Source organism: Pleurodeles waltl, chromosome 6, assembly GCF_031143425.1.
Source record: "Pleurodeles waltl isolate 20211129_DDA chromosome 6, aPleWal1.hap1.20221129, whole genome shotgun sequence".
In the NCBI taxonomy this organism is placed as follows: domain Eukaryota; kingdom Metazoa; phylum Chordata; class Amphibia; order Caudata; family Salamandridae; genus Pleurodeles; species Pleurodeles waltl.
In genome coordinates, this window is record NC_090445.1 from 1,688,612,954 (window position 1) to 1,688,631,260 (window position 18,307).

Genomic DNA, 18,307 nt, shown 5'->3' on the forward strand with positions numbered 1-18,307 from the left:
GAAATTCATGGGTCAAACTGTCCGCGAGGTCAGAAAAGCTTCCCATGAGTCACATCAGCGGGCCACCTCAATCAACTTTAAGTCACAATCAAATGATTAATGCTGACAATAGTTGTATCAAGGTCACAACCCTGTCAAAAACAGGTGCGAGAGTTAAACACGACCATTTCACTTGAAAAGTTTGGGATGCTCTGTGCTGGAGCAACTGTCATACGGCTCCAGAATCATTTTCATATGAGTTTGGTTCAGCTGTCTGTCATGCTCCAACATGCGGTGGCTTTCACGTTCACCATCAGAGCAGAATTAACATGAAACATTAAATCCACCAGTTTAAAAACCTCCCAGATTCTATAGATTTTGTAAAAACATATTAAAACAGCAATACTTTTTCACCCTTCTCCACAGGACACCAACAAATCTGAAATCTATCCCTCTGAATCTCTCTTGCTCTCTGTCTCTCACAAAAACAACTACAGCAAGGTATATGTTCTCATATACTATATACACTGGGAAAACTTTCAGTTTCCTTGCTATGGTTCCCATTTTTTATTTTTCTATAAACTGATAATGTTTTAATTTATATCTTTTTGTGACTATTTAAGTTGAGTTTTCGAAGCTGGAGTAATCCACTAGGATTTTACTTGATGGTGCTGTTTTACCTTATTGACCACAGTATAGTATTGGGGTAAGAAAGAAAACTTTCAATACAACTTAAGCACCTTCTGGTCTATCTACGTTTAATGAAGCCAAAGTTTTCATTTAATTCACATTACATGTAGAATGCAAAAATGGTGGGATGTGGAAATACATCTAGAAGACAACTTCACACCCAGCATGGAGATGAACAGCTGGAAGTTGTTGATTACCTGTGACCTAGAATAGATGTGAATCTATGATTTATATTATGTGTGAAGAATCTTTTCAGCTGAATTTCGAGGTCTCTAAGGAGCGAAGTTTGTTATTGTCAGTTTCGGCAGCTATCCACCACATTTTAACATGTTTTGTTTTTGAAAAACATGTAACTAAACCCCCACACTTCTGTGGTTTCCTCCCACTGTGTGGGGATCATTTAATTGTTCCTGACCTTCACCACCAGGTTTTTTCTGGAAAAAAAGATCATCACACCATCCACCCTAAACGGGTGGGTCGTGTAATTCCTTCCGCCAGTGGCTCTACTCAGGCCGTAAGAGGAAATTTCCAACAGGGGCTCTGTCAATGGCAACCTTACAGTCTGTCCATCTCTAAATGGCATAGGCAAACAAACTTTGGTGGGCGGGATCTCCATCAATTTTGAAATAAAATACCCTGTCAACTAAACTCTACACCAGTCCCTTAGTCACTTAACATCTAGAATGACCTCCTGCTCCCATCTGGTCACCAGCTTCACCTTACCACCGCACACAAACCCAAGGTGCACATTACTATCACTGGAGGAAGGCCTGAGAAACAGTACAAGGTTAAATGGTCGAATTCAGGGGCAGATAGTGGCCAGATGTTTAAAATAACCTTGAGGGCTGGTGTCAACACTTACATTCGAACAAACAGCGACTGCTTAGCAGCCAGCCCAGGAGAGGAGTACTTCTCAACCAACGCCAGGGTACTGAAGCCAAACTTGTGCATGGGCTCATTTGAATCCAAGGGCGGGAAGTCAGTGTCAACCTCCCCATCATCCTCGGCAATGTGAAGGCAATAGGCGTCAACGTTCTCACTGCAAAAAAGAGAAAACTAAGGTAAAGGAGAGTGTTGGCCAACCACACCCCATACGTTTGATGCTTCCAGACCAGCCACTATTTCTTTTCTGACATGTACACAGTACTGCACAGATATTTTATGTAATTCAGTGACATCACAGCATGATACACCACATAATTATTAATTTGCACCCTATGGATCAAGACATTCTTTTTGCAAATTGTATGAAAATCAATTTTCATCAGTTAAAGAAAGTTGACAGAATACAGACGAATGACAAAAGAAAATATAAGAAATTTCCAGGGTAAATTTATATAATTTTATCTCAGAGTAAAGTGACTTTTACCAGGAAAAAAAAAACCTCAGCCAATGTTATTGTTTATCAGGACATTAGAACTCTTGCACAGCTTTATACTACCGAAGAGCTGACACTCGTTCATTTGTAAGGATAATGCAAGCCTTTGCAGAACAAAGGGGGTGGTTTCAAGAAAATTAGTGTGTGGTTCTCCTCCATAGCCTCTTTGTGCCTTTAATACTTTTAGTAGTGTGGAAAGTTCAGGCTCCGTCAGACCCAAATTGTAAAGAACTACAAGAAGTGACGTCATGAGTGATATAATGCAATTCAGGTGTGGCCAGTGTTCTAAAATGAGTCAATATTGCATGTGATGTGTGATTAGAACACTTACCGGTTATATCTCATATACCAACCACTCAAAGCAAGATTTGAGTACATTTGTTAGAATATTGGAATTTTCAGCAATACATGCTTCACAAAAACAAACTGATCTCTACTAAATGGTCAGTCATTCCAGACAAAAGCATAGCTCAGAGGGGTGCACGCCTTCTGCAATGAACTGAGTGCAACCCCTGAAGCTCACACAATGGAATCTTTAAAGGACCTGATCAGCCTGTGGCATTCCGGGGAGTCGCAAAATAATATCACTAGCAAAGTATGCATGGTGAGGCAATTCAGTTTCTAGTGAATTGTAAATGGTTATTTTAAATATGATGTTAGAATTATTATCTGGTAACATCTGCACGAGTCTTCAAGAACATAAAAGGATGCAGCGACTGAAGAATTCAGAAGATGCCACGTCCTGTGAACACTGAACAACAGATTGTATTTCTGGGTTGATAAAGGGCCCCTATAAAAACATCTCCAAGAAATAGAGGAAATGAGAGGGATCCGCTGGATCCTGGGTTTTGCAGGTGTTTCGGAGTCGGACCCGGTGTGATATACTAAAATTTGTCCCATTGTAATTTCCCTACATCGGGACACAATTCAGTGGTGTCCATATGTTCTCGGCTGTCTGTACGGAGCAGCAACCTGCAGGTGCTGAGTGGACTTTTCTTATGTTCACTTCCAGCTGGCCCCAAAACAAAGACCTGATTTAAAGGGCCATCAGCCCTTCTTTTGCTCAAGTATCATACTGGCTGGAAACCATCTGGAGCCCAACACGAAGATGCCAATGCAATGCAAGGAAACAAAGGCACATAGCTTATCACTTCACAAGTACTTTAGAGAAACTGACTTGGGTGCAGCCTTTTTGTGACAAGTTAAATAAGCCAGAACAGATTTACTGTTATATATGTCCTTGTTGCCAATTTCTTTGCAGCAGATTTTTGTTTTAAAATGTATACTTTGACTGTAAGGCTCTGCGTCTCATAACTCCACCCCCTGTCTTCTGTCACACATTGACCTCCAATTTACGGGTCCCAAAGTAAATTTTTTCGAATTCCAGAACGTCTCGAATCTAAAACATTCCTTCGGGCTGTGACATTTGTGCCCCAGATGTTGGATGGGATCCACAGGTTGGCTCTGCCCTCAAAGAAAGAAAGTTCTGTACACCGATCGAAACAGAGCTAGACAGCTGTAGTGCCACCTCACTACAACATAGAGAGCAAGCTTATTTTAGATCACTCAGCCAGCTTTCCTGCGGGTCTCAGTGGATTCACTGCCACAGCCACCTTACGGAGAGCCACACTGATGCGGATGCCAAGTGTCTGAGCCAAACTCAGTAGTGAGAGCCCTCCGTGCTCGTGGAATACTCTGCCACCCCTAGCTGTAGAGCACTGATGCACCTACCCTAACACCCCCACAAAGGTGCACGGTGCCAGATTTCCAGGCCTACGATGGCAGGGTCATGGGATATGTTTTGATGTTGATACTTCCCCAAAACAGAACTGTACGTATAGTGCAGCCTCACTGCGGAAATGCAGCTGGCACTGCAAGACAGTGGTGGCTCCCCCGCTATGGCGGAGAAGTGTCAACACCACCTCCCCCGACAACAGCAGCTGCTGCAAAACCTTTAAAATAAAACGAAAATAAACTATGTTTATTATCATTTTATGTTTAAAGGGGTGGGGACATGGGAGTATGACAGCCATTGAGGGGAGTGGTGTGCACTACCCTTAGTGCGTATGTGTGTTTGCCCCGCCGTCTCAGGACGGCCAAACACACATGGTTGCCAGGTTGGAGAGAGCAGGCACAGGCTCCCAAGCCTGCCCTGCGGCCAATCCTGACGCTGCTCTCATACTGTCAGCACCATTAGGTTTGTCCGCAGGGCAGGCAGGGAGCCTGTGCCTGCCTGCAGTGCAGCGGAGAGCAGAAGAGCGGCGGTGCGGCAGGGTCAAGGTAAGTTAAAAAAAAAATACATATATTGCTTTTGTTTTGTTCCTCAACACCCCCGTCGCCAGCCATGACTGCAGCAAGCACAACCTGTTTTCCCCATGGAGAAAACCCAATCCCTACATCCACTCCAAGTTTAGGGTGTTAACTTTGACTTCAGTACCTAGAATGGATTTTACTTTTTAGCACTTTTTATAGCATCTCTCTGGCCCTCAGAAAGCGCCAAGAGGAGTTTAAAGATGCCTACAGACCAGCTTTCTTTTTTTTTTTTTTTTTTTAAAAAGTTCGAAAGGGACATCAAATTCTTTCAAATGTTCTTTCTTTGATTTGCAAGGGTACCTTTAATTTCTCCATTGTGTCTGTTGCCTTTCACATCTGGGAGACAGCCATGCATGTGGTCAAGAGAGGACAGGAGATTAGTTTGTGGCGTCGTGAAGTAAATCCCGCAGCTAATCGGAACTGAATATGTGCGATATCTTAGATATGCACGCAAAATTCAATCTAATTGCTTCTATGAGATCAGGGGAGCCTGCAGGTGAAACAACATTTCAGAACCCCAGTATGTGGCCCCCAGACACTGGTAGTCATGTACCAATGAAGCCTAGTATATATGCATTCCATAAATTCTGCAACGTCTCCACAATGATGCTAGCCTGAGCTACATGCTCAACTACAATTCTTCAAATATCCCTTTGCCTCCATCTCTTTTGTGACATCGGTTTCCCACTTGTCTGTAAACTCAAGTTCTGGGGAACAAAAGCTTATACCAAAGGCCTTGAGGATGGTCGTCTTTTGGGGGTTCAATATGAATATTTGCTCTAGTTTGGTCCAGTACCTCAAAACGCCACTTTCCTTCTCAACTCCTCCAGAGGGCTCTCCAAAGGAAGCAAGTCAGTACTCCACTCAAGCAGAGTGTCAAGGGTTTACTGACAGTACTGGCCACTAAAATCTAAACATTCATTCTGGGGAGGGGGAAGGAGTGGAGTCTGTGTATCCATAGATGAGTGCAAGTGAGGAGAGGAAACAGAGCTGCCACTCTCGTCCAGTGCCACAACGTCATATAATATATGAAATCCAACTCCGCCACCCTTCTTTGCTGGTGAAATCCTCTCCAGGTCAGCATCAGAGTTGAACAGATGGCTCCAGCCGTACAGCCTCTTGCTGATGGGATTACACTCTCAATACCAACTCATCATACGCCATGGGGATTTGGCAGCTGAGTTCAACCAGTCTGTAACAGCTTACAATAGACAAATCATCTTACTGAAAGGAAGAACCAACAATACGTATGGATGGATTTAGGAACTTAAACAAAATCAGACAGTCTTACACATAACCATGGTTTATCGTTGCTCAAGCCTCAGCCTCCAAGCCTGTCAATGGGACAAGGCATGTTAGACATCTTTGCTCAGAGTCTGCCTTATGCATACAAAGCCACATCTGACGCCTCCACTTATGCAGTTCCAATATTCTGAGTTACTGCCTGAAATATCTGAAGCTAAAACACTTGCGTTTGTCACTGCTTCCGCATGGGCCTACATTGCAGGGTGAATTCCCTTTCGCAAGTGCCACAAGGGACTGAAGGGAGTGCTTGGCCAGGGAAAATACTGAATGTATGTTTTATGACCAATAGCAGTGGTGCCATTTCGCATTTGTGTTTGCTACTACAATGAAGATGGCCGACACCAGATCTTAGAGCAGATCCACCAGCCCTGGACTGACTGACCATTCTTTACCAGGATGGCGTCCTTGAAAGGTCCCAGGAAGCAGTGCACCGCGTCCGCTGGTGACCTCCCGCCTCTTCCTTGGGAGTGAATCTGCATGCAGCATCCAATCTCCTGCGCCAGGGATGACGCATGGATTCCATGAGCACAGAGCAGTAGGCTTCCAAGCTCCGCTGTTTAAATTTGGATTTTTAATTAGAAGATTGATGCTTAAATTAATTAATTCCAAAGTGTATGCTAATTATTTAATTGGTTGCTTGATCTATGTAGATCATTTTTGTGAATTAAAAGAGCTGATTTGCCCAGTTTATTGATTACATGTGACAATGAATTATATCACACGCTGTCCGATTTGAAATTTTCCCAATTAATTCACAAACCTTTGGTTACAACGCTGCTTTCCGAGAGCCCTGCTTCAGGTGATCGGCCCCTCACTGTCACGGCCCGAAGATATTTATTACTTAAAGCAGGTAATGATGATGCATTAATATTCATGTCAACTGGAAATGTGCTAAGTAGATGGCCGGCCCCTGGTACTCCAAACCTCGTTTGTCACAGTAAATTCTGCACTACTTAAATGTGTTGGTACGAGGACTGAATGCCTTGAAGAATGTATGCATCTCTGTAAATTGTTTTTAAAATTTTTTTGCACACACGCGCGCGCATAAGATACATGATGGGTCACTGTGTAATATGGATGAATATTGGCATCGAGGGGTTCGAGTGACGATAAACCACGCCACCAGAGGCCGAGTGCTTTGTAAATGTCACCAGAACGCCAAAATGGCAACACTGGACCATATTACAAGTTACCTGTTATGTCAACATGTTTATTTAGGGGTAGTTAGAAAAAAAAACACTGGTTGCATCGAAGTGCAGCTAGCAATGGTCACTGATTGGAATTACGTGTTGTTTACCTTTCTTCAATAAATTGCTCATAAAACAACGGGCAATAGTCAGCGTCAGTGGATTTATGTAATTCCGGGGCTGCAGCACTTTGAGGCATAATTCTCAATTTGTTACATTTTCCACATCGTTCGTATAATAAGCCGATTTCGTTAAAAATATTGTTTCCAACTCAAATGGTTGAAAATAATACTGACAGCGAATGTGCTGCATAACTGCATTTTTGGCACATAATGCATAACTGTACTTTTGGCATATAATGCATAACTGTACTTTTGGCACATAATTTTGTCCTGCATGCCACATAATCCAAGCAGCCTTGAAAACAATAAAGCCGCACAAAGTGGTTTGGGGGGTCTATGGTCAAAGCCTTGGGTGTACCCACACCACCATGAGATCTTCAAAAGCGGCAAACATTCAGAGTGCGTCCAATATCACAAGAAAAAGACCGGTGTTATAATGTGTAGCTTAGGTATATTAGAATGCTCGTATGTTGTTATAGGAACGTGGTTCCCTAGGAACTGTGACATTCCACTGGAGGCTCTTATTTCATCCTGGCTGTGGTGGAGGTCACACTTGTTTCGTGTTATCTAATAAACACCTAACGAAGACATCCTTTGTGTGGAGTCCCCTTTACAACATAATTTTGGCGACGAGTTGGAGCGGCTAAGGAATAGTGTGACCTCCTCACAGCTGTCAACTGTCACAGGAACAGTTATAGAATGCTGGTAGGAACCAACTGGGAAGACAAGGGGAAAATGGGGAGCACGATGGCATGTCTGCTCCAGATTGACGGATAGTAGGAGGATCGGAGAGCGTTTCCGGCTCTACGACAGTGAAGGAAAGAGTGTTTCCGGCTCCACGACGTTGAAGGAAAGGATCTTTGGTTCCGGTTTGTGGATTTTAGAAGAAGGGACCTTAAGACATATTATTGTCAGATAAACTGTTTATAAGCTATTGCTTGCAGCACAGTGGGAAGTTACCACTGTTAGATGACATTGACTCAACCCCGAGTTTTTTCAGTTTGATGTGTTGAACGCATACCAAGTGCACACTGTTATTTACATATTGAATTTATCTTGGTTATTTAATCATTTATTTTTTTCTCTTTTCTTTCCTTGTTTTCACATTGTTTTAACATTTGTTTGTCTGTGTAACTGCAGTACGTGGTTGACCACTTCTTGTATAGACATTAATTTTCTTGAGCATCTGTATCAGTATGGATTTGCATGCTATCACGCCACCATCGCCATTTTTAGCCCAACCAGGTGAGCCATCGATGGAGTGGGAAGAATGGATTGATGTTTTTGATAATTATTTGGAAGCAATTGATGGGCGCAATTTTTTATTGGGAGGAAAAAGGCGATTTTATTTAATGCTTTGGGCAAGGAAGGGCAACACATCTTTAAGTATCTACCGGCGTTACCTATTCAAGAAGATCAACCTGATGTTGATGTTTATGTTGATGCGCGTAAACGGTCTGAGATTAGATTTGCTAAGGGTAGGAATATTGTGATTAGACGACACAAATTTTATACTCAGCCACAACGTCCTGGTGAGTCGATCGATGATTTTGTCACCAGGTTAAGAGAGTTATCGATAAAATGTCAGTTTGGCCCAATGACAGACGAGATGATACGCGATCAACTTATAGTACAGTGCAACAGTTGTAAGATACAGGAAAGGTTGTGGGCTGCTAAGAATCCGACTTTGAAAGATGCTATAGAGATAGCTAAGGTGATAGAAGAATCGGACTATTGCATGAGGGTAATGGATAAGAAGGAGGAGAAAACTGGTGTGTCAGTCATTGGACAACACGCGGACTGTGAGGCCTTTAGTAACAAAAGTGGTGCGAGTACATACAGAATCAGTTAAAGGTGGTCAAAATGGGAAAGTACCTGGGAAAACATGCAGTAACTGTGGTAGCTACAATCATAGTACTGGAGCTAGGAATTGTTTCGCGAAGGGAAAGGATTGTAGGAAGTGTAATCAAAAAGGACATTTTGCCAGGATGTGCAGAAGTACCGCAAAGATGAGGGTAGCAGTGTTATACGAAGGATCAGATAATAGTTTGAATGGATGCTTGGACACAGTATTAATAGCGGAGGATGTATGCAATAGGAAACAAAGACCCACAGCTGAATTTCTTATAAAAGGACAGGCTATTCATTTAATGGTTGACTCAGGGTCTCTGTATACCATTATACCAAAGGGTTTATTTAAATCCAAGTGGCCAGACACTAAGCTATTGCCGAAAGATATCAACCCTGGTGGGTATCAAGGGGAAAAAATTGATATCATAGGCTATATGTTAGCTGATATCACCTTTGGTGACAGGTTTACTCAAGGGAAGGTGTATGTTGCAGAAGCTGGTCCGCCGATCCTCGGGTGGGCTCATCAATTTGATTTACATATCACTATAAATCCACGTGCCGAGAATCCTGTTATGGTTGTTCAAGAGGTGGTATTGGAAGACATTATCAGGGGTGCAGACTATGTGTTTCGTGAGGAAATGGGTGAACTTAAGGGGTACGTGCATAAGATTAAATTGAAACATGGGGCGATTCCAGTCCAACATAGAGTAAGAAGAGTACCTGTTTTGGTAAGAGAGGAGGTAAACAAATTAGTAAATGACATGTTAAAAAGGGGAATAATTGAGCCTGTGGAGACATCTGAGTGGATTTCTCCAGTAGTAATTACACGCAAAGCTGATGGTAAATTGAGATTTTGTGTTGATTTGAGGAGCCTGAATCAATGTGTTGTTGCAGACAATTTTCCACTCCCCAATATCAACGAACTCTTGACTCTATTGAAGGGCGGAAAATTCTTCAAGAAACTAGATCTGAAGCACGCATATCATCAGATCAAGTTGCACAATGACTCCAAATCTCTAACTTCATTTATAACCATGGAAGGAACGTTCCGATTTACACGCATGCCTTTTGGACTATGTTCGGCAGCCAGTGTGTTTCAAAGAGTGATGACTGAAGTATTCCATGATATAGATAATGTACTATATTTCCAGGATGATATTTTAATTTTTGGAGATACGGTGGAGAGTCATAACTTCACTTTGAAACAGGTTCTGGATAGAATCTCCAATGCTGGACTGACTTTGAGGAAGGAGAAATGTGTGTTTTTGGTCAGAGAGATAGAATATCTTGGGCATACACTTTCGGGGGAAGGTATCAAACCTAAAAATAACCTACTGGATTCCATTAAATTTGTCCCACCACCGCAGGACAAAGATCAATTGAGGTCCTTTTTAGGTATGATAGAGTATTACTCGAAATTCGTGAAGAACTTTGCCTCTAGGACTGAGATTCTGAGAATGCTGTTGAGGAAAGGGACAAGATTTGAGTGGTCCAGAGTGCAGCAAGAGTGTTTTGAGGCCATCAAGGAGGAGGTGTGCTTTGCTGGCATTTTGACTCCTTTTGACACTGGTAAAAGATCTGTAATCACGGTGGATGCGAGTGCATGTGGGATAGGAGCTGTGTTAGCGCAAATACACCCAACAGGTGAAAAGACCGTTGCGTTTGCTTCGCGTTCTCTTACGGATTCAGAGCGAAATTACTCTGTTATCGAGAGAGAGGCTTTGGCTGCAGCTTGGGGCATGGAATACTTTAGAGTTTACGTATGGGGAACGTGTGTGACGCTACGTTCTGACCACAAACCTTTGTTAAAGATTCTGTCTTCTGGTGGTGCTGGGAAGTGTTCTGCAAGATTGGCTCGACTAGCAGCAAGGTTACAGGAATATATGTATGTTCTTGAGTACATACCAGGGTGGAAGAATGTGCAGGCAGACTGTCTATCAAGGTTACCCTTAGATTAGGAGGTAGTTGATGGAGAGGGTGTGTTGAAGCATGATAGAGAAGGTGCAGTTGCGAGTGTCTGTGATGTAGTTCATTGGACTCTTGGTGCGGTGAGTGAAGAAGAGTGGGAGCGAGCTTTGACACAGGATGAAGTGTTGAAGGGGGTGGTCAAAATGATAGTGGAAGGAGGAAGGAGAGAAAGCACATTACCCCCAGCTCTTAGGCCATACGGTAAAGTCTTGGACGAGTTGTCCATTTTGGGCAATGGAGTTTTGGTACGGGGAGAAAGGTTGATACCTCCGTTAGGGGTCAGGAAAAGGTGATTTGATATAGCCCATGAAGGTCACTTAGGACAGACAATGTCAAAGAAACGCCTCAGGGCTGAGTTTTGGTGGCCAGGTATGGACGATGACGTGGTAAACTGGGTGGAAAGGTGTTCTGAGTGCATAGAGAGTGAGAAAAGGCTGAAGGTGAGCAAACAAACGGTGTGTGGGTCTATGCGGGATCCAGGCATAGCTTGGCATACGGTTTGTGGTGATTTTATTGGTCCTATGGCAGGTGTGGGTTACAGTCAGAGATTTGCGTTTGTTCTGGTTGATTTGAATACCAAATGGTTAGTTAAGTTTATGACGGAGGTGACAACAGTTTCTACGATAAAGATTTTATCAGAAATTTTCAGTGAGGAGGGTTTTCCAGATTGTCTCATCACTGATAATGGTACTCAACTTACCTCAGATCATATGAAGCAGTTCTTAAACCAGTGTGGTGTAAAACATGCACGCACGGCTCTTTATAATCCCCAGGGAAATAGCACTGTAGAAAGGGCTAATAGGATGGTTAAGGGTGCCATTCAGCTTGCTTTGGCAAATAGACTGAGTGTAGGAAAAGTAGTGAGTGATTTGGTGTGGGCCTATCGCACTACAGCAAACAACACATCAGTATATTCGCCTTTCGAGTTGATGCGAGGCAGGAAGCCTAGTACCAAGCTGACTCCGTTCTGGATTAAAGCTCTTTTAGAAGGTAATGGAGTAGAGTGCGATAGTCAGGAGAGGGAAAGGAATATTGGGAAAAGAATAGTTCCTGGTGATTGGGTGAAGATAAAATCGTGACGGTGTGTTGGAGGATTAAACAAATTTCGAGGGCCATTTCAAGTTAAGCATATCGGCAGGTGGCATGTTGTGTTGGAGAATGGTGAAAAGTGGAATTTTAGGAGAGTGGCTAGGTTTGGTGCGCAGGACTCAAAGTTTGGCACACAGAGGGGTGAATGTGAGGGATCAGTTTTGGGTGAGAGTGAAGGAGAAATTTCGGAATACTTGAGTTCCACTAAAGAAGTTGGTTCTAATAAAGAGGTTGAGTGCCCGAGTTCTTCTAATGAGGTTGGGTCTAATCCTATAGCGTTTAATGTGGAAGTAGGTGGATCCAGGGGTGAGACGTCACAGGATATGAAGAAGGGCACTACATTTTCATCAAGGGTTCTTGTAGAGGACAGTATATCTTCTTCTCAACCATCAGGGGGTAAATCTCCTGACATAAATCCAGGTGGTGATGAGTGTTTGTCTACAAGAGAGCAGAGACTGAGACGCCCTCCTTCATACTTGCAAGATTATGTAAGATAACCGCATTTAAAGTGGTACAAATTGTAAGTGATATTTAATATTACTATCTGATGTTTATCCAATCTATTTTTTTTTGTGTTGTATTTGTATTTACTGTTGTTATAAATCACAAGGGGGGAGTATATTTTTATGTAAAGGAGGAGGATATGTTATAATGTGTAGCTTAGGTATATTAGAATGCTCGTATGTTGTTATAGGAACGTGGTTCCCTAGGAACTGTGACATTCCACTGGAGGCTGTTATTTCATCCTGGCTGTGGTGGAGGTCACACTTGTTTCGTGTTATCTAATAAACACCTAACGAAGACATCCTTTGTGTGGAGTCCCCTTTACAACAACCGGCTTACAAAGAGGCGAATAATTGTACTCCAGCCCAGTATTCATAGCATCACCTTGCAATAATGAAACCATTATTCATCGAGAGCCCGTTTTTCACTAGACTTCTGAGTGGAGAACCTTACACAAACTTCTACACCCATAAATCTGGCTGATAAGTAACTTTTCTGGGCTCCAAATCCTGCCCTCAATCAATGCTAGGGGGAGACCTCTAACCAAAATCAACGCAAAGATTCCAGGCTGTCTCCACACCTGAAGTTCACTTCCTTGAATTACTCCTGCTTGGCACTAAACATCTTTGATTGCGATAATTCAACTGTGAACTACAAAGAGAACAGCAACTAATGTACTTTGTGGCCTGAAATCTAGCTGCGAAAACCCCAAAAGTCTGCTGAAAAGAAGGAAGCCCGCTGAAGATTTGGAATGAAAGCAGTACTGTTAGCCCCTTCTGTACTCTGGTGCACAATCTCCAGGTGTCTGGAACAGCCACAAAGGCCTTTCGTCTTTCTGCACAGGCCAGGTTTCATCACAGACCTTGTTCAAAATACAGATTCTCGCTTCATTAACTTCAGAAAACATGCATTTCGAGCAGCAAATTGAGTGGCTTTTTATTAATGTATGTCCACTTATAAAAACATTCGTAATAAGGCAGCTGTTAGAAGTGGGGTTTCTGGTTTGCTAGGGCATGCGCCTCAAGACAGGCAGAACCCACCACTCTAGTCAGGGTGAGTAAGTTACACGCTAAACATGTGCTCTCCCCCTGGTATCTTGGCACAGAGCAGTCAGGCTTATCTCCAGAGGTCATGTGTAAAGCTTTTGTGCAACACACTCACACCAGTGAGACAATAAATACACCACGAAAGGCACTCCACACCAAAAATATATGTCTATTGTATCCTGTGCGTAAAACATAGACAAAGTGACAATATCCATCAACCATTATGTGCACTATGCAAATCCTGCATCACTACTCATTATTTTGTTGAGTCAAGAATAACACTGTCAGGTATCACAAGATGAGGGCATGCAACACTGCAGGTAGGTTACTGTAGTAATCCCAGGAATAACCATGTACCACACATACTGTGCATGCTATGCAATCATCATGATAGACTTGGTCTCCTGGCACGGCGAAATTCCTAATGCAACACATTATGACATCACTCAGAAAGTACTCTGCATAATGGACAATGCAAAGCAAAGACATTTCGTAGAGTAGTGCAGGCACGGGCCGTACATTTTGAGAAAGCATGTGTACAGCAGATAACCTCAACTGGTCAGATAAACAATCAATATTGCAGGTTTATGCAGTACCCATCATTCTGTATAAGATAAGATCCTGAAACATCTGCTACGGTCATGAACGCCTAGAACTTACTAGGGCAACACAGATACAAAACTCATCCCACAAATAATTATCTCACTCCGTGTCACCGTAACCACTGGGTCACTACGCAATATGGTTAGGACATATACCAATCCCCCACAAGAGGGCCAGCAACGATAAGCCTACGCAGGCCAAGGAAGCTAGGCTGATTATGGCATCTTTGGCGGGGCCGTACAGTCTCCTATGGGGGCATAGTGCGTACTCGGGATTCCCTACAGAGGGCTCCTTTACTCGAGGTCAAGGCGGAACAAGACCCCAGACCCAGCACAAGGTAAGGAGGATGTGGCGGGAGACACATGTCTGGAAAACGCTCACCCGCCCCCCACAATGACTATCAGTATGCAGATGCCTCTTCTGTCACACCCACCCATCCTGTGTTATGGCTATCTGGAAAGTATGCACCAAGTGTAGCTGCCACTCTGCCCTAGACATGGATTAGAGTCCGGCAACAAAGCACTAGAGTTATAACCACAGAGAAATGCCCACTTTGTAAAAGTAAACAAACACAAATGATGGACGGAATGCAGAACCAAATTAAACATTCACCCCCAGTCACAGATCTAGGTTTAATCCATCAATTCTTTTGCTCACCATGCCACCCCCAGTTTGGACCCAGCCATTTGAAAATCAGTCTTGACCCTGTTTCCAATAGGAGCAGTCCAGCTAAAACTGCCAGGCCAGGTCCTCCCTGGACCAGAAAGAAGCATTCTGGGACCGGTTTCAGGGTATCACCCTTCATCAGCCAGGCTTTCTTGAATCCAGTAGCATAGTGAGCCCGGGACCCACGTCTGGGCATATCCGGTGCACTTACGGCAACAAAAGCAAACAAACACAAATGATGGACAGAATGCAGAACCAATCAAACATTCACTCCCAGTCACAGACCTGGGTTTAATCCATCAATTCTTTTGCTCAACATGCCACCCCACTTTTCTAAAAGTGGCATTTCTAAAATAGTAATGTAAAATCTACATACCCCAGTAAGCAGGATTTCTCACTACCATTCCAAACATAACAAACATGCCCACGCGATTCCTCACTGATCAGAAATTACCACTTCGACATATATAAAGGCATTCCCGATGCAAACATACAAGAGGAACAGCACTCACAGTAGTGAAAAACAAAATAGACTGTTTGTTGTTACTTCAAGGACATGTCACACATACAAGTATATGCACTACCTTTTATGTACACAGAACGCTGGTAAAAAGGGAATTTAGGCCTTGGCAAGTAGCCTGACTTGTCTAGTCAATGTGGCAGTAAACTGCGCACGCAGGCACTGCAGTGGCAGGCCTGAGAAGTTTGAAAGACTACTTCAGTGGGTGGCGCAACAAGCATTGCAGGCCCACTAGTAGTATTTAACTTACAGGCCCTGGGTATACGGTATACCACTTTACAAGGGACTTACAAATAAGTTAAGTATGTTGAAGAGGTGTAAGCCAATGATACCACATTTTAGAGGGGAGAGCACTTTAACTTCAGCGCGGATTAGCAGTGTTAAAATGCCCAGAGTCCTAAAGCCAACATAAAGAGGGTAATAAAAATGGGAGGAAAAAGGCAAAAGGATTGTGGATAACCTTGCAGAAAGGGCCATTTCCAACAGCATCTGTGACCTAATCGAACCAACTGTGCAAAACACTCCACAAAAATTAATATTCGTCAATTTAAAATGTGACTATCATAATGCTCATGCAGAATTCATATATTTGTTTGGAACTGCTGAAGTGTCTAGAGAGACTCACTCGAAGAGAAGGACCCAAAAACTGAGGCAAAGAGAAAAGTTATCAAGTGGTTGTGAATGAAAATGTCACTTACCCAGTGTACATCTGTTCGTGGCATCAGTCGCAGTAGATTCGCATGTTCTGCAATAGCTCGCCATCTGGTGTTGGGCCGGAGTGTTACAAGTTGTTTTTCTTCGAAGAAGTCTTTCGAGTCACGGGACCGAGTGACTCCTCCTTTTGTCTCCATTGCGCATGGGCGTCGACTCCATCTTCGATTGTTTTTCCCCGCAGAGGGTGAGGTAGGAGTTGAATTGTAGTAATAGTGCCCATGCAATGGAGTGACTAAGTATGCACTTATTTAAGGTTGAGATGATACATATATAAATAATTGAAGGTAACTTCCAAACTGCTACAGGCTCCCGGGGAGGCGGGTGGGCACATGCGAATCTACTGCGACTGATGCCACGAACAGATGTACACTGGGTAAGTGACATTTTCAGTTCGATGGCATCTGTCGCTGTAGATACGCATGTTCTGCAATAGACTAGTAAGCAGTTATTTCCCCAAAAGCGGTGGATCAGCCTGTAGGAGTGGAAGTAGTCTGAAATAATGTCCTTAATACAGCTTGACCTACTGTGGCTTGTTGTGCGGATAACACGTCTACACAGTAATGCTTGGTGAATGTGTGAGGCGTAGACCATGTGGCTGCCTTACATATTTCTTGCATTGGGATGTTTCCTAGAAAGGCCATGGTAGCACCTTTCTTTCTGGTTGAGTGTGCCCTTGGTGTAATGGGCAGCTGTCGTTTAGCTTTAAGGTAGCAGATTTGGATGCATTTAACTATCCATCTGGCTATACCTTGTTTTGAAATTGGGTTTCCTGCATGAGGTTTTTGAAATGCAATAAAGAGTTGTTTAGTCTTTCTGATGTTCTTTGTTCTGTCAATGTAATACATTAATGCTCTTTTGACATCTAATGTATGTAGTGCCCTTTCAGCTACGGTATCTGGCTGTGGAAAGAACACCGGAAGTTCCACTGTTTGATTTAGATGGAACGGTGAAATAACCTTTGGCAAAAATTTAGGATTGGTCCTTAGGACGACTTTATTTTTGTGTAGTTGTATAAAAGGTTCCTGTATAGTAAACGCCTGAATCTCGCTTACTCTTCTCAGGGAAGTAATGGCGATGAGAAATGCCACCTTCCAGGTTAGGAACTGTATGTCGCAGGAGTGCATGGGTTCAAAAGGTGGACCCATAAGTCTAGTTAGGACAACATTTAGGTTCCATGAAGGAACAGGTAGTGTTCTTGGTGGTATAATTCTCCTAAGGCCCTCCATGAATGCTTTAATGACTGGTATTTTATATAGGGAAGTTGAATAGGTAGTCTGCAGGTATGCAGATATTGCTGCAAGGTGAATCTTAATGGAAGAGAAAGCTAGGTTAGATTTTTGTAAGTGAAGCAAGTAACCCACTACATGTTCTGGAGTTGTGTGTAATGGTTGTATTTGATTAATATGGCAGTAGCAAACAAACCTCTTCCATTTACTTGCATAGCAGTGCCTGGTGGATGGCCTTCTTGCTTGTTTTATGACTTCCATACATTCTTGGGTAAGTTGTAAGTGCCCGAATTCTAGGATTTCAGGAGCCAGATTGCTAGATTCAGCGATGCTGGATCTGGGTGTCTGATCTTTTGGTTGTGCTGTGTCAACAGATCTGGCCTGTTGGGCAATTTGATGCAGGGTACCACTGATAGGTCTAGCAGCGTTGTGTACCAGGGTTGCCTTGCCCAAGTTGGTGCTATCAATATGAGTTTGAGTTTGCTTTGACTGAGTTTGTTTACCAGGTAAGGAAGGAGAGGGAGAGGAGGAAAAGCGTAAGCAAATATCCCTGACCAGTTCATCCATAGGGCATTGCCTTGGGATTGTTTGTGTGGGTATCTGGATGCGAAGTTTTGGCATTTTGCGTTCTCCCTTGTCGCAAACAAGTCTATCTGAGGTGTTCCCCAGAGTTTGAAATAAGTGTTCAGTATTTGGGGGTGAATTTCCCATTCGTGGACCTGTTGGTGATCTCGAGAGAGATTGTCTGCGAGTTGATTTTGTATCCCTGGTATAAACTGTGCAATTAGGCGAATTTGGTTGTGAATTGCCCAATGCCAAATTTTTTGTGCTAACAGGCTTAACTGCGTGGAGTGCGTCCCTCCCTGCTTGTTTAGATAATACATTGTTGTCATGTTGTCTGTTTTGACGAGAATGTATTTGTGAACTATTATTGGTTGGAAAGCTTTTAGTGCTTGAAAAACTGCAAGAAGTTCTAGGTGATTGATATGCAGTTTTGTTTGATGTACGTTCCATTGTCCTTGTATGCTGTGTTGATCGAGGTGTGCTCCCCACCCTGTCATGGAAGCATCTGTTGTTATTACGTATTGTGGCACTGGGTCTTGGAAAGGCCGCCCCTTGTTTAAATTTATGTTGTTCCACCACAGA

At 43.1% G+C, this 18,307-nt stretch overlaps 1 protein-coding gene across 3 annotated transcripts in view; it reads right to left on the reverse strand.

Annotated features, from left to right (window-relative positions):
• The window catches only part of MAPKAP1 (MAPK associated protein 1), a 541,270-nt gene that overhangs the window by 282,206 nt on the left and 240,757 nt on the right, over nt 1–18,307 (reverse strand). For all 3 annotated transcript variants that reach the window (XM_069241765.1, XM_069241766.1, XM_069241763.1), the window contains one exon: nt 1,532–1,708. In XM_069241765.1, the coding sequence (XP_069097866.1) occupies nt 1,532–1,708 (177 nt within the window). The remainder of the gene's footprint in view (nt 1–1,531; nt 1,709–18,307) is intronic.